The sequence below is a fragment of the Cibotium barometz genome, chromosome 37 (genome assembly GCF_041138505.1).
Source record: "Cibotium barometz isolate CiBa-2024 chromosome 37, ASM4113850v1, whole genome shotgun sequence".
In the NCBI taxonomy this organism is placed as follows: Eukaryota; Viridiplantae; Streptophyta; class Polypodiopsida; order Cyatheales; family Cibotiaceae; genus Cibotium; species Cibotium barometz.
Genome location: NC_141082.1, coordinates 33,535,847 through 33,550,811, shown reverse-complemented (window position 1 = coordinate 33,550,811; position 14,965 = coordinate 33,535,847). Strand labels below are relative to the sequence as shown.

At 39.9% G+C, this 14,965-nt stretch overlaps 1 protein-coding gene across 1 annotated transcript; it reads left to right on the top strand.

The window, feature by feature from the left end:
• Positions 1-912: 912 nt before the first annotated feature.
• On the top strand, positions 913-1,515 carry LOC147617201 (uncharacterized). The gene is made up of 2 exons (XM_086776448.1): positions 913-1,193; positions 1,299-1,515. The coding sequence occupies exons 1-2, from the start codon at positions 913-915 to the stop codon at positions 1,513-1,515; spliced, it is 498 nt and encodes a 165-aa protein (XP_086632574.1).
• Positions 1,516-14,965: the final 13,450 nt, after the last annotated feature.

Below are 14,965 nucleotides of genomic sequence, written 5' to 3'. Positions count from 1 at the left end.
TTATGCATAGAGCTTATGCATAAGACTTATGCATATGGCTTATGCATAAGGCTTATGCAATTGGCTTATGCATAGAGCTTATGCATAGAGCTTATGCATAGAGCTTATGCATAAGGCTTATGCATAGAGCTTATGCATAAGTCTTGCAGCCTTATTATGCAAGCTTATACTTATGGCTTACAAGCCTTACTATGCATATGATTGCATAAAGCTTGCATAAGACTTACATATAGAGCTCAATGTGTAGGCTCTATTTACAGAATCTATGCATTTAGATTTTTGCATAAGGTCTTTATAAATAGCTATTTATGAATAGAGATAGCTTCTCTCTCCATCCTTGTTCAAATTCATCTTAATTTTGTATGGAGAGAAGATAAGCTAATGTATAAGTTATTTTTAAAATCTCCCTCAAACGGCTGGGGATAAGAAGCCCGTTTGACGCTTTTTTAAATATTTTTAAAGTCTCCCTCAACGGCTGGGGAAAAGAAGCCCGTTTGACTCTTTAAATGTTATTTTTTAAAATCTCCCTCACCCACGGTTGGGGAAAAGAAGCCCTATTTTATGGTTTACATAGTGCTTTGTGTAATGCATAATGATTTGTGTTTAATGAGCTGCATATACATGTTATCCTGCTAGATGGAGCCTCTTAATCTTGAAGAGAGAATAGCGTGTCCATGCATGCGATGTAAGTACCAAATCTTTCGAAAACGAAGGATTTGCAACCAGCATGTTCATGACGCTGGCATATTTCCAATGGAGCGCTTGCAAAATTTACGGTTTCAATCGTACAACAAAGCAAGTGTGCAGCCGCATCTTGATAACATTGCGCTTGTGAATTCTCGTCCCCAACAAAGGATGAGGATATCGCAGGAGGGAGTGACAGATGGAGCTCAATTAACAACACCCGAGGGAATGGAAGAAGGTCAGGAAATGGAAGAAGGTCCAATGGAAGAAATGTTGGATGCCTTCATCGAGCAACAAGAAGCTCTCTTCGAGGAGCATGAACATGAAGATCATCAACCACGACATTCTCAACGGTCAAATTATGAACCAGAGGAAGAGGCCATGCGTAAACTTGCACGCCTTCCATTATACAATGGTGCCAACATATCTGTATTGCGTGCATCTCTTACGATGCTAAATTTGCAGTCAATTTTTGGATGGTCTAATACAAGTGTCACTGAACTATTCAAGTAAGGACTTTTTTTGGAGATTACACCTACTGTTGAAATGATAAATTATCAACTTGTATTTGAGAAAATTTTAATAGTAACGATCAGATATTGCCATACTTGCAGGCTTTTGAAAGACCAGATATTGCCCCCTGGCAACGAGATGCCTCCATCTCGTGCAGATGCCAAGAAGTTATTGAAATCCATAGGCATGGATTACAATAATATTCATGCTTGTCGCAATGATTGTTGCCTCTTCCGCCATGAATATGAGCATTTGCAAGAATGTCCCCATTGTGGCTCTAACAAATATAGAGAAGATGTTCAGGGGGAAGCTGTGTGACAGCCATTCTTGAGACTGGCATAGTTATAGCGCTAGCTCATTTAGTTCGGTTCACACTATAGAGAACCCTAGTATGTATTTGCTTGAGTACCTTTTCATATTGTGTGTACTCTTATCTTTGTATATGGTGTGTTGAGTGTTGAAGAAGATTTTCAGTCTCACCTTGTGTGTTCTCTTTTAGGGTTTTTTGAGTGTGTGTGTGCTTGCAAGAGCTCAAGCTCTCTTCTACCCTGCATCTTTTCAAGACTTGGGTGATTTGAGGTATTTTCTTGGCATTGAAGTGGTCAAAGATCATGCAAGAATATGGCTAGTCTAACGTCAATGTGCATTGGATACGTTGACTAGATATGGAATGCCTTGTAATCATGGAAAAAGGGTTTTTGGAACCAATCTCAAATTCGAATTTTACTTGCATTGGAACCGCTGTTTTTTTTATTCAAAGGACTCTTTTATGCTAGAATGCTGGAGGAAGCATTTGGCTTATGTTTTTCTAAGAGGAGGTTCTTTGGAACAGCTGGTGGGGAGTCGTCAAGGGACATCGCTCATCATTGCCAAGGTATTGACCAGCCTTGGTACGGTTAAAATGGTGCGCCTCCGGTATGATGGGCGAGGACTAACGAAGCGGTCCCTGAGTGAAGTGCTAAGACACCTAAGGAGGATCCTAGAGGGTTCTGACCAGGCGATGCACGAGCTCACGGTTGCTAGGACACCCATACGTACGTCGAGGAAGATTTCAGATGGACTAAAAGGAAAGATTTTTGGGAAGCAAATTTTGATATTGGATCTCGTTGTTGGTCAGCTGGTCTTCAACGGAGAGTCCAAAGGATATTATTGTAATACAATGGACTCAGAATTTTAGAAAATGATGATCAGAAATATTATGATTTCTATTGAAGGATTGTTTTAAAGCCAGTCGAATCTATTATAAATGGTAATTTCATATTGGGTGTGTACGTGGTATGCCTACCTTAATTTTTGCAAGAATCGCCGGCTAGGGGGCCTGGGAATTTTTTTCCTCGGTACCCGGGCAAAAACACAACCAAAGCTTTATAAAGGAATTCCACCAATACATGGGCCGGATGGGGTTAGGTTGGATCGAAGGAGTCCTAAGAAACAACTAGATACGATTAGTTAAGTTAATTAGTTTAAATCCTAAGAGGACCTTGTTCTGCACAGCGGGAGGGGATCAGCGCGCCTGTGCCTCATAAATGAGGAAAAAAGCAGTGATTCCATGGACCAAGTGCAAGTCTCTTCTTGATCTGACTATGTGGCTTCAAGTTTGCTCAGATCAGTTTAACTAGTTAAGACTTTGACTCGCTAGACATTAGGGGAAGGTTGAGGTCTATAGGGGCCCTTTAAGATGCAATGTGATTAAAAGGTTATTAAGGAAAAGAGCCAATCGTGTGATGCCATGTATACAAAAATGTTGGGTGATTAAAGGTGGTCAAAAGATTCTCTAGAAGATTCTCTAGAAGATAAATGTTGGGCGTTGAGGGGTGAGAGAGGGGCAGGAGCACGAGGGCGTTGAGGCGAGAGAGGGACACGAGGGTGTGATAGCATTGAGAGAGGGGGGGCACTTGGGCGAAGGGCTCACAAAGGGCTTTGTGAGCCCTCAGTTAGCTGTCCAACAGCTTTAAAGCCATTGGGGACATCCACGCAACCCTTGTGGCTAGCCACGTGTACTGTCCAAGTGTGCGGGCATTACACAGCTTGCCACATGTAATGCCCTAGTTTGGGAATTACACATGGCAAGCCACGTGTAATGCACGTGGCCAAATATTCCATGTGGCACCAATGACTTTGGCGCCATGTGTAATACTTGTCCACCATGTGCATTACACGTGGACTACGTAGTCCACATGCGCAGTCCACTTGGCAGCCACGTGGAATGCCTGAGTGCGGGCATTACATATGGCAGCGCCGCGTTGTGTGTTCCGCATGCCATGCACACAGTACATGCCACACAGTGTGGCTTGCATGCCACAGTCCACATGGCGTGGCGCCTGTGGTATGCAGGCCACGTTGTGTGGCCTGTGTGCCACATGCCACATGCCACGTGGGATGGCCTGTGGCATGCAGGCCATGCAGTGTATCCTCCATGCCGCCAGAGGCCACACAACTTGTGTGGCTTGCATGCGACAGGCTATGCGGCATGGCCTGTGGCATGCATACCACGTTACGTGGCATACACAGGGCTTTAAAAACCCTTTGTGAGCCCTCCGCCCAAGCACCCCCTCCCCTCCCTACTATCCTCTGTTCAACGCACCCCGCGCCCCACCTCTCCTCCATGAACGTTCCCCCTATCCTCCATTAACGTGCACTCGCACACCCCACTTCTCCTCCATCAACGCACTCTCCCTCTTTTCCTTCTACATGTTGGAGCTCTATATATGGCTCACTCTACCTAACTTGGTCTCACCTATATATATGTATCTTGTCCTCAATATGAATCAGTCTTTGGGAGCGTACATGATGTGTCTCTTGTCTCGTCTCTTTCTCTCTACATTTCAACATGGTATCAGAGCATCTATGAGGGAAGCATCTATGTCTTCTTGTTAAATTCATGATTATAATTTCATGTCTTACAAGATTGTTCTTTGATTATGTGTTGTCTACATGATTTTATAGCTTAACTTGTTGTAATTAGAGTTTTTTCTTAATCGCGTCCTTAATTAGGTGCAGGTGCGTAGATTGTATTGTGCTGGTGAATCCTATCAAAAAAGTTTGTCAAACGGAGTTGTGAGTCAAAAGTTATAACAGCTCAGGCAAACTGCATCTGTAAAAAAGCAAAACAGGTTCTTTGTGTGAGCACACAGGTTTCGTCTTCATCAAGTGTCTTTGTGAGCACACAGGTTTCGTCTTCATCAAGCGTTTTTAGCAACCCGCCCAAATCTAGCTTCTTCGTCAAGCGTTTTTAGCAAACCGCCAAATCTAGCTTTTTCGTCAAGCGTCTACCAATGAATCTTGCGTCCCACGTCTCGGATTTTACTATTTTTAGCAAAGCGACCAATCTAGCTTTTTCATCCAGCGTCTACCAATGAATCTTGCGTCCCACGTCTCGCTATTTTGAGGACTCTTTTCTTATTGACGTCTCTTATCTCTTGCAGTCGTCCTTGTGTATGGTGTGCAGATTTTGTGATTTTATCTTATACGTCTTCTCATAGATAGATATGGCTATGACTGTTCTCGTCAATGGTTTTCCTTCTGGCCAACGTTCTATTCCTTCTTTTCAAGGCCAAGGGTTTCCCGGTTGGAAAGCAAAGATGCTGTTAATTCTTGAAGGCGATGAGCTCTCAGATGTTGTTATTGGCAATTCTCTATGTCCGTCTCAGCCTATTATTCCGAATTCTGACAACGTTCTTATCACGGAAGGCCCTGTTTTTGATGCATGGCGTCTTGCTTATATGGATTGGCAGAGGCGTGATAAAGCAGCTCGTCGGTATATTCTTTCTGCTCTTAGTGATTCTCTCATGCTTGATGTGTATGACTTTCCTACTTCCCATGATGTATGGGAGTATCTTATAGCAAATTTCCAGAAAAAGTCTGTTACAGAAACACTTTATTTGAGAGGTTTGCTTTCAAAGTTACAGTATGAAGTTGGTACTGCTATGACGGGACATATTGATTCTTTCAAATCTATTATTAATCAACTTGCTGCTGCGGGTGATCCTGTTCCACGAAAGCAACTTATTACAATTCTTCTTGATACAATAAAGGATCCGTCTTATGACAATATTGTTACCATTCTTTCTAACAAGGACGGTCTTGATTTTGACCAAACTTGCATATCTTTGATTGAGTATTCTCAACGTCAACAACGACGTAGTGTTGGTCATGATGCAGTTATGTTTTCACAACAAGAGGAGCCTGAGTCACAACAGTTGGAATGGGCCTTTAATGTGCGAAGGCATTCTTTTCAACGAGGAAACCGTAGAGGTGGTCGTCGTGGTGGTAGTTTCTCTCGTCTCAAATTTCCTAACAAGCATTGTTCTTACTGCAATAGGAATGGTCATACTGAAGATGACTGTTGGGCACGTCAATATGATGAAGAACACAACATTACCACAAAACAACCACGTTTATCTAGAGATTCTTCTTCTTGTGATTATTGTGGAAAATTTGATCATCCCTCTTCCATGTGCTTTAAGCGTCGATTTGATGTAGATCGAAATCGAGCATATGCAGCCGAGCATCATGATAATGTTATGCTTGAAACAAGTTGTGTTTTATGTTCAGTTCCCCCAGATAGAATACTTCATGTACGTGATGGTTCACTTTTCATTATTGATTCTGGTGCTACAGGAAATATGACATATGAATCTAAGTGGCTACATAACTATCATTCTTTACCTGTTAAGCGTGTTGTTTATCTTGCTGATGATACAACTTGCCAAGTCAAGGGCATTGGAGATTTATATCTTGGCACCTTATCTTCTTCAACTCGAGTTTTACGAGGGGTTTTACATGTCCCAGAACTTCAACGTAATCTTCTTTCAGTTGCAAGACTTGTTGATCTTGGTTTGTTTGTTGGATTCGACCACACCAAATGCCGCATTGAGAAAGATGGACAGATTATTGCAACTGCTTCTCGTAATGGCAATTTGTTTGAGCTCTCTCTTAATGATGCTGTAGCAAATGTTGTCACTGCTCCAGGGGATCATGATTGCAAGATATGGCATCATCGCTTTGTTCATGCTGATTTCTCAAAGCTTCTTAATCTTCATCGTCAAGGTCTTGTACGCGGAATGGATCTTAAAGCTCATCCTCATATGGGAATCTGTGAGTTTTGTGCTCTTGGCAAACACAATCGTAAACCCTTTCCTCTCTCGAATTCAGTTCATTCTCATGATTTGTTGGATCTTGTTCATACCGACATTTGTGGACCTTTGCCTCCATCGAGAACACAACATCGTTATTTCATTACGTTTATTGATGATTACTCACGGTATACAGTTGTTTTCTTGCTTCAACAAAAATCTGAGGCGTTATTTGTTTTTAAGCAATTTCACAAGGCTGCCGAACTTCAAACTGGACGTCGCCTCAAGAAACTTCGCAGCGATAATGGTAAAGAATATGTGTCTCGTGAGTTTGAGAGTTATTGTACGGACCATGGTATTCATCATGAACATACAATTCCATATTCACCTCAACAGAACGGTGTTGCTGAACGTAAGAATCGCACTATTATCAATGCTATACGATGTATGCTGATTCATTCTGGGTTATCTCGTGTCTTCTAGAGTGAAGCTCTCTTGACAGTAGTCTTTGTTCAGAATCATCTTCCTACTACTGCTCCTTCTGGTAAGATACCCATCACAGCATGGACAGGTGAAATTCCTTCTGTATCTCATTTTCGAACCTTTGGATGTATTGCTTACATTCATGTTCCTAAAGAAACACGAGCAAAGCTTGATGCTCCTGGCCTTAAAGTTATTTTTATTGGGTATTCTGACACTTCCAAAGGCTACAAATTCTATGACCCGTCCTCCAAGAAAGTGCTTGTGAATCGTGATGCTATTTTCAATGAACAGCTTATGGTGGGCAGTACATGGTCCATGGATGATTTTGATGATACTAAATCTTTGCTTCAAGCTTTTCCATTCTTGTGTGATGATGAATCTTCTTCTATAGAACAAATTTCCTCTTCACAACCATCTAAAGAGAAACTTTCCTCTTCACAACCATTGATTCTGAATGCTGTCATTGATGATGTTGACATTTTTATTGATCTGCCTATTGATTTTGAGCATGGTTCTTGTCATGTTTATGATGAAGGTTTTGAGGCTAATGTTTTCTCTACTTCTGAAGATCCAGCCACGTACAGCGATGCTATATGTTCTCCACAAAAGGATCAATGGCAAGAGGCTATGGAAGCAGAGTATGATTCTCTTATCTCTAAAGGTACATGGATACTCACTAAGCTACCTCCTGGCCGTACTGCCTAAGACAAAATTTAAAGTAGATGGATCCTTTGACAAATTCAAGGCACGTTTAGTTGCCAAAGGTTATTCTCAAGCTGCTGGCGTTGATTATCACGAAACCTTTTCACCAGTTGTTCGCATTACTAGTATTCGGGTTTTATTGGCATTTGCTGTTCAATTTGACTTAGAAATTCATCAGATGGACGTGCGCACAGCTTTCTTGAATGGAGATTTGAATGAAGAAATTTACATGGAGCAGCCAGAAGGATTTGTTATTGCAGGGAAGGAAGATCTTGTTGCTCGTCTTCATAGGGCTTTATATGGTCTTAAACAAGCTTCACGGGCCTGGTACATCAAGTTTGATCTTTTTCTTACCTCCCATGGTTTTCTCTCTTGCTCTTCTGATCCCAACTTATTTACCAAACACCAAAATGGTAGTTTTGTAATCCTTGCCCTTTATGTGGATGATACAATCCTTGTTTCCAATGATTTGGGATTTCTACACCAAAGTAAGCAGTTGTTATCTTCGGCATTTGATATGGTGGATCTTGGAGAGCTTCACTCGTGTCTTGGCATTCAGATTCAAAGGGATCGTAGTAAAGGTATTTTATTACTTCGACAGTCAAAGTTTATTGAAGATACTATTAAGAAGTCTGGTTTGGAATCTGCACATTCAGCAACTACTCCTTGTCTTGCGAGTTCCATGAAAAACACTTCTGATGGTGGTGGCCAGCTTGTTACAAATCAACCATATGCTAATTTGGTTGGATGTCTTCAAGTTGTTGGTTTGAACACTCGTCCTGACATTTTGTTTTATTGCTAACTATCTCGGGCAACACCTTGCATGTCCTTCTCTTAAGCATTGGTCTTCAGCAAAGCGCGTGTTGAAATACTTGAAAGGCACTATAGATTATGGTTTGGTTTATCAACGACAATTCACATCCGACTCCATTCCATCTCTTTCTCTTTTGGGTTACACAGATGCAGATTGGGCCAGCTCACATTTATCTATGCGATCTACTAGTGGCAATTGTTTCTTCATTAATGGTTGTCTTATTTCTTGGACCAGCAAGAAACAACGTTGTGTTGCAGTTTCTACAATCGAATATGAATATGTTGTGGCATCACTTGCAGCTCGTGAACTCATTTGGCTTCGACAAGTGTTGACAGATATCGGCCATTCTCCTCTTTCTAGTACACCCTTGCGGTGTGATAATCAGAGTGCTATTAGTCTTGCAAAAGACTATGTCCAACATAACAAGTCAAAACATATTGATGTGCATTACCATTATGTTCGATACGAAGTACGCAAAGGCACTATCATGATTGAACATTGTCCAAGTGACCAGATGATTGCAGATATTCTTACCAAAGGTCTCAATGAGTCACGCTTCATTCTCTTGCGCTCAGAGCTTGGAGTTGCCTCGGGCTCACTCTTTCTAGATTAGGCTCTTTACTCTTATGGTAGCTTTGTACATATATCGTTGTAATCTTCTAGACACCATGCACTTTGCACATTCCACAATTGCTCACTATGACCTCTTGGTCCTTTTGTATATTTGTACATAGATGCACAATGCACTTTCACATCATTACTTCTGGTTCATATTTTCACATTTGTATAGGGGCTTGGGTTTTTCCCTTGTACTCCCCAAGGGTTTTTTCATCCATAGCTAGAGACCCTTGTTTGAGTGGGGGTGTTGGAGCTCTATATATGGCTCACTCTACCTAACTTGGTCTCACCTATATATATGTATCTTGTCCTCAATATGAATCAGTCTTTGGGAGCGTACATGATGTGTCTCGTCTCGTCTCTTTCTCTGTACATTTCAACACTACATACCCCCCCCAATCTTGAATGTGTCATCACGCTGCCCTCTCTATTGCCCCTCTCTTGCGCTTTTGTCATTGGACATGCCATCACTAGAGAAGCTAACCATGGAGTGTGTCATCTTTCAAGGATACATGGCGCTTGATGAGATGTACAAGGACTCAAACGATTTGGACTTGTACCAAGCTAAAGAGATTTCAGGGAGTTTATTATGGCAGATAAAGTGAATAATCAAAGTAAAGGAGAACAACCTTACAAAAATGATAGTTATGTTCGAGCTAAGAATATCAAGCGCAATTTCTTACTGGAGGACATACAGAGTGATCAATGAAGGGAATAAGCAACTAATTAGGAATTCGGCCCAATCAATGGTTGCACGTCTCGCAGAGCCTAATGAGTGTGTTTCCTAAGTATTTAATGTAGTAATAATGTTAGTGCTACATAATGCCAACTTCTTCATAATGTACATGTCAAGTTTTTTATAGCTTAATGATGATTATGTTTCTCAATATTCATCTTGTAAACCATGATGAGCGAGAGAGAGGAGGGAGATGAGAGAGAGAGTGCTGGGAGGGAGAGAGAGATAGAGGAGTGATGGAGAGAGAAGAGGGGAGAGAATGTACGGATGCTAATTTTTGAAAAAGCATATATATGTATAACATAATTATATCATAGCACTAGTTTTTTTTTAAATTAATATTTTTTTAAAAAATAATAATTATTTTAAAATGATCGAATTTAAAACAACCAACTTATTTTAAAATGGCCGAATTTAAAACAGCCAACTTATTTTAAAATGGTGGAATTTAAAACAACCAACTTATTTAAGGGTGTTAATCACCATTCAATACGTGTGTACTTGGTACCTATTTGTCATTCTTTCTTGTTCTTGTTTACTTCTTTTTTGTTCCTCTTTATAATGAGTTGTACAATCACATTCCCATCTTCTAAGAAGAATCTAAGTTTCAACAATGGACGAGTTCTCGTGCATGCAAAGTTTTTACAGGAACAAAGAGCTCCACATTCATTCTATGGATTGCAAGCCATAGTAAATATTGGGTCCCGAGAGTTACATATCCCTCTCGAGGCAACCTCTAGTCATGAGGGGGAGGTGTTCTATATACTTGATAGGCCAAGCCCACTATTGGCAACTCCTCTAGAGAGAAGATAGGACCTAACACATGACCAATGTTGAAATGAGTGGTGCTAGAGTGCCAAGTCACCTAGCCAAGTTTATCCCACATGAGCTATCATAGCTCTGTTGTACTTTCCACATATAAAAGGAGGACATTTGAAGCATTGGAATGTAAGCACAACATCTCAAGTCTTTCTATGAGTACAATTTTCCATCTTGTATTTTAATTGAACTTGAGTCTAAACTTAATTAGCACACACTCATCACCATAAGTATTGTTCATTTTTATCCACTTTAGAGAAGTGCAGGATTAGATCAAGATTAGGATCTAATTAGATAGTTGATTGTCATTAGTTAGGGATCTTGATCCATGAATTTCATCATGGTATCAGAGCCTAGGTCTAGCTCTCCTAGATTAGTTCTTTAGTACTAGGAACAAATAATTAGTGTGTGATCAAAATAGAATTAAGGAATTCTTTCTTCTTCTTACTTCATTAAGGTTTATCATTAGTAAGAGAGAGAGAAGAAGAGAGGGTGAAGCTCTACTCCAAGGCAGAAAGCATCTGAGTTGGCTCAAGCAGGGCAGCCTCACTCTTCTGAGATGGGGTAGTGTTTTTTGGGTGATGTCCTTTGTAGAGTAAACATCTATAACATCCAGTCATCGCAGTAGCAACAATTAGTACCCACTGTAACAAACACAAATAGGCAAGTGCACGGTAGCCCAGTCGCCACAAGAAGAAGAGAGGAGGCATGCATAGTAGATAGCTGCCAAGCAATTAGACCAGAGCGCATGCCAGTCAAAAGCAAGGAAAGCATCGGCGGGTTGGAGAGAGCAAAACGTGGCACAATATATACAAAGATCAAGCGTTGAGAAATCAGTAGAGAGAGCAGAAAGGTCAGCAAAGGATGAGAGTGACTGCTAAGAAATGCTTGGTTGATGCTGTTGTTGAGGAAAGGTTTGTAGCAGAAGCCGCATCGAGCACAACGAGCAGCGGTAAGACCTTCGCAATGCCCAATCTTGTAAGTGACTAGACACTACCGTGTTGAAGCCTAGGAGCTCGAGCGGTAAGACCTTCGCAATGGAAAAATTATGAGCATAAGTAAATTGCACATGGAGGACTCTCACATGGGGCACACGTTTTGAAACATTATGGGCAAACATCAAAGCACAAGCAAAAGCATCAAAGACACATAAAGAAATCAAGTACAAAAAAATATATATATATATATGCATCAACAAGGTTTTCCATGAACAAGTTGGAAAAAGTTTGTAAGTGGCCAAATGAGCATGTTAGTGTGTGTGTGAAAAAGAGGAGTACAACTCTTGTAAAAATGCTGCAGCCAAATGAGTATGCAGGCATATGTAAGAAAAGCATAATTGGCGTAAGCAAATAGATCTCGAGCCAGTACACTACCCATCTCTCAAACAAAAAATTATTGTAAAAAAAATTCTACTTTCTACAAAAAGTGTTTGTAACTAGCCTCTGGGACCAATAATGTATCCAAGCTAGAAATTTACCCCTCTTGTCTCTACAAAAAGAGTGATGTAATCAGCCTTTGAGGCCATATGATGCACTCAAGCTAGAATTCATAGCCAAAGTAGCTATAATGCCAAAGTAGCATAAAGGCCAAAGTAGCCTAGCACAAGGGGAGAGAGAGGAAGAGTGAAAGCCTAAAAACTATACCCAATCTAGCATCAAGGGGGGGTGTTGAAATGAGTGGCGCTAGAGTGCCAAGTCACCTAGCCAAGTTTATCCCACATGAGCTATCATATATCTATTGTACTTTCCTCATATAAAAGGATTACATTTGAAGCATTGGAATACAAACACAACATCTCAAGTATTTCTATGAGTACAAGTTTCCATCTTGTAACTTAACTGAACTTGAGTCTAAACTCAATTAGCATACACTCATCACCATGAGTATTGTTCATTTTTATCCACCTTAGATTAGTGTTGTCATTAGTGTAGGATTAGATCAAGATTAGGATCTAATTAGATAGTTGATTGTCATTAGGGATCCATGAATTTCATCAACCAAGAGGATGATAGGTGAAGGATACTTTCCTCAGTGGTGGTGTCCTCAGAGTGGTATAGCTTGACTCAAAGCTTATCGAGTATGATTTCAAGCTAGGTTTGCATGTTTTCAAACTCAATTTGGATACTTAGCATCCAAATGATGTATTTTCAAACACAATTAGATACTTGGTGTCCATTTTTTAAAACAAGACAAAATCTTTTACTTGTTTTGGACTTTCTTTTCTAAAAAAGCTATAAACTTATTTATAATACAATAAAGAAATCGATGGATTTATGGTATTAAAATCTCACCTGTAAATAAAATATTATAGTGAATAATTTGGAATAAATTGAAGTGTAATAAACTTATCCATTTTTCAAAAAATCTTTCAACATCTCAATATCTAGTTTCATATTCAAAATTAATACATGGATGTATTTTCTTAGTATCTAGTTTCATAGTCAAAATTAATATCTAGATGTATTTTTTCATTATCTAGTTCTATATTCAAAATCAATAACAAATTCGATACCCATTATGTATTTTTTATTGAACTTGAAATGTTTATATGTATTAACCATATTTGCAATCAATAGCCATTATCTATTTATCATCCTTTAATATTTTTATCATATAAAAAACTTATAAATTTATGATAAAATATTATCACAAGTTAAAATAAGATATATACTATTTTAAATTTAATTAATGTAAGTTTAAAATAAAAGTAAAATGATAAATTAAAATTTTAGTGTAGAGAAATTTTACATCACTTCATTATCTTTGACTAAATTAAGAAGTGTGTCTTTTTTCAAAAAAAATATAGAGGAGTTAAAAATAAATTATTACAAAAAAGTTGATGAATTCTTTGTAAGCATCTGTTATAAAACTTGAAATTTTATTTTGGGATTATTTTGTACACTTTAATCAATAGTTTTTAGTGTATTTTAAATTTATAAAGTGCATTTTTAAGGACATTTTCACTTTTAGATCAAATTTAGCAAATCACTTTTTAGTGTACACATTTTTAAATTTATAAAGTGTATTTTTAAGGACATTTTCACTTTTAGATCAAATTTAGGAAATCCAAAAACATAGAAATTTAGTGTACTGTCACACTTGCTCACTATGTTATAGTATTGTCATATGCGAGAAAAAAATTAGTGCTCAAACTGTCATGAAGAATGTTTTTTAAAAAAATTGGTGCTCAAACTGTCATGAAGTATAAGTCCCCCCCCCCCCCGCCGCCCCCCCCCATTTTTTGGGGGGGGGGGGTCATTTCTTTAATCACCCTCCTCATGGACTGGCGGTCGGTGGGGAGGGAGGGGTGAGCATTGAACTCGCAACCTCCGCTTTCGCGGAGGTCAAGTTTTAGCACTCGGCGAGGCTTGATTTTTGGCAGGTACCCTTGATTGATGGGTTTGGTGAAATATAACAAGTTTTTTTTTGTATTTTAGTGTAATTTTTGACGTGCATTTTGCAAGCATGTAACGACCAAAATGCTAAAAAAAAGGGCATGGGACATGTGGGGCATGTGATGCCCTTACTAGCGGTATATGATTGGCATGGGGCATGTGCACTGTGCTATTCTCCCAATGCCCATTAAGCTACATGATTGGCGTTGGGCATTATGTTGTATATAGGTATATACTTTTTCAAAAATTAGCATCCCTACATTCTCTCCCCTCTTCTCTCTCCATCACTCCTCTATCTCTCTCTCCCTCCCAGCACTCTCTCCCTCGTCTCCCTCCTCTCTCTCGCTCATCATGGTTTACAAGATGAACATTGAGAAACATAATCATCATTAAGCTATAAAAAACTCATGTACATTATGAAGAAGTTGGCAGTATGAAGTAGCACTAACATTATTACTACATTAAAATACTTAGGAAACACACTCATTAGGTTCTATGAGACGTGCAACCATTGATTCGGCCGAATTCCTAATTAGTTACTTATTCCCTTCATTCATCACTCTTTATGTCCTCCAGTAAGAAATTGTGCTTGATATTCGGAGCTAGAACTTAACTATCATTTTTGTAAGGTTGTTCTCCTTTACTTTGATTGCACCATGTATCCTTGAAAGATGATACACTCCATGGTTAGCTCCTTTAGTGATGGCATGTCCAATTACAAAAGCGCAAGAGAGGGGCAATAGAGAGGGCAGCGTGATGACACGTTCAAGATTGAGGGGGGGTATGTAGAAGGAAAAGAGGGAGGGTGCATTGATGGAGGAGAAGTGGGGTGCGAGTGCACGTTAATGGAGGATAGGGGAAACATTCATGGAGGAGAGGTGGGGCACGAGGTGTGTTGATGGAGAATAGGGAGGGGAGGGGTGCTTGGGAGGAGGGCTCACAAAGGGTTTTTAAAGCCCTCTGTAGGCGACGTAACGTGGTATGCATACCACAGGCCATGCCACATAGCCTGTCGCATGCAAGCCACACAAGTTGTGTGGCCTCTGGCACGGAGGATACACCGCATGGCCTGCATGCCATAGGCCATGCCACGTGGCATGTGGCATGTGGCATGTGGCACACAGGC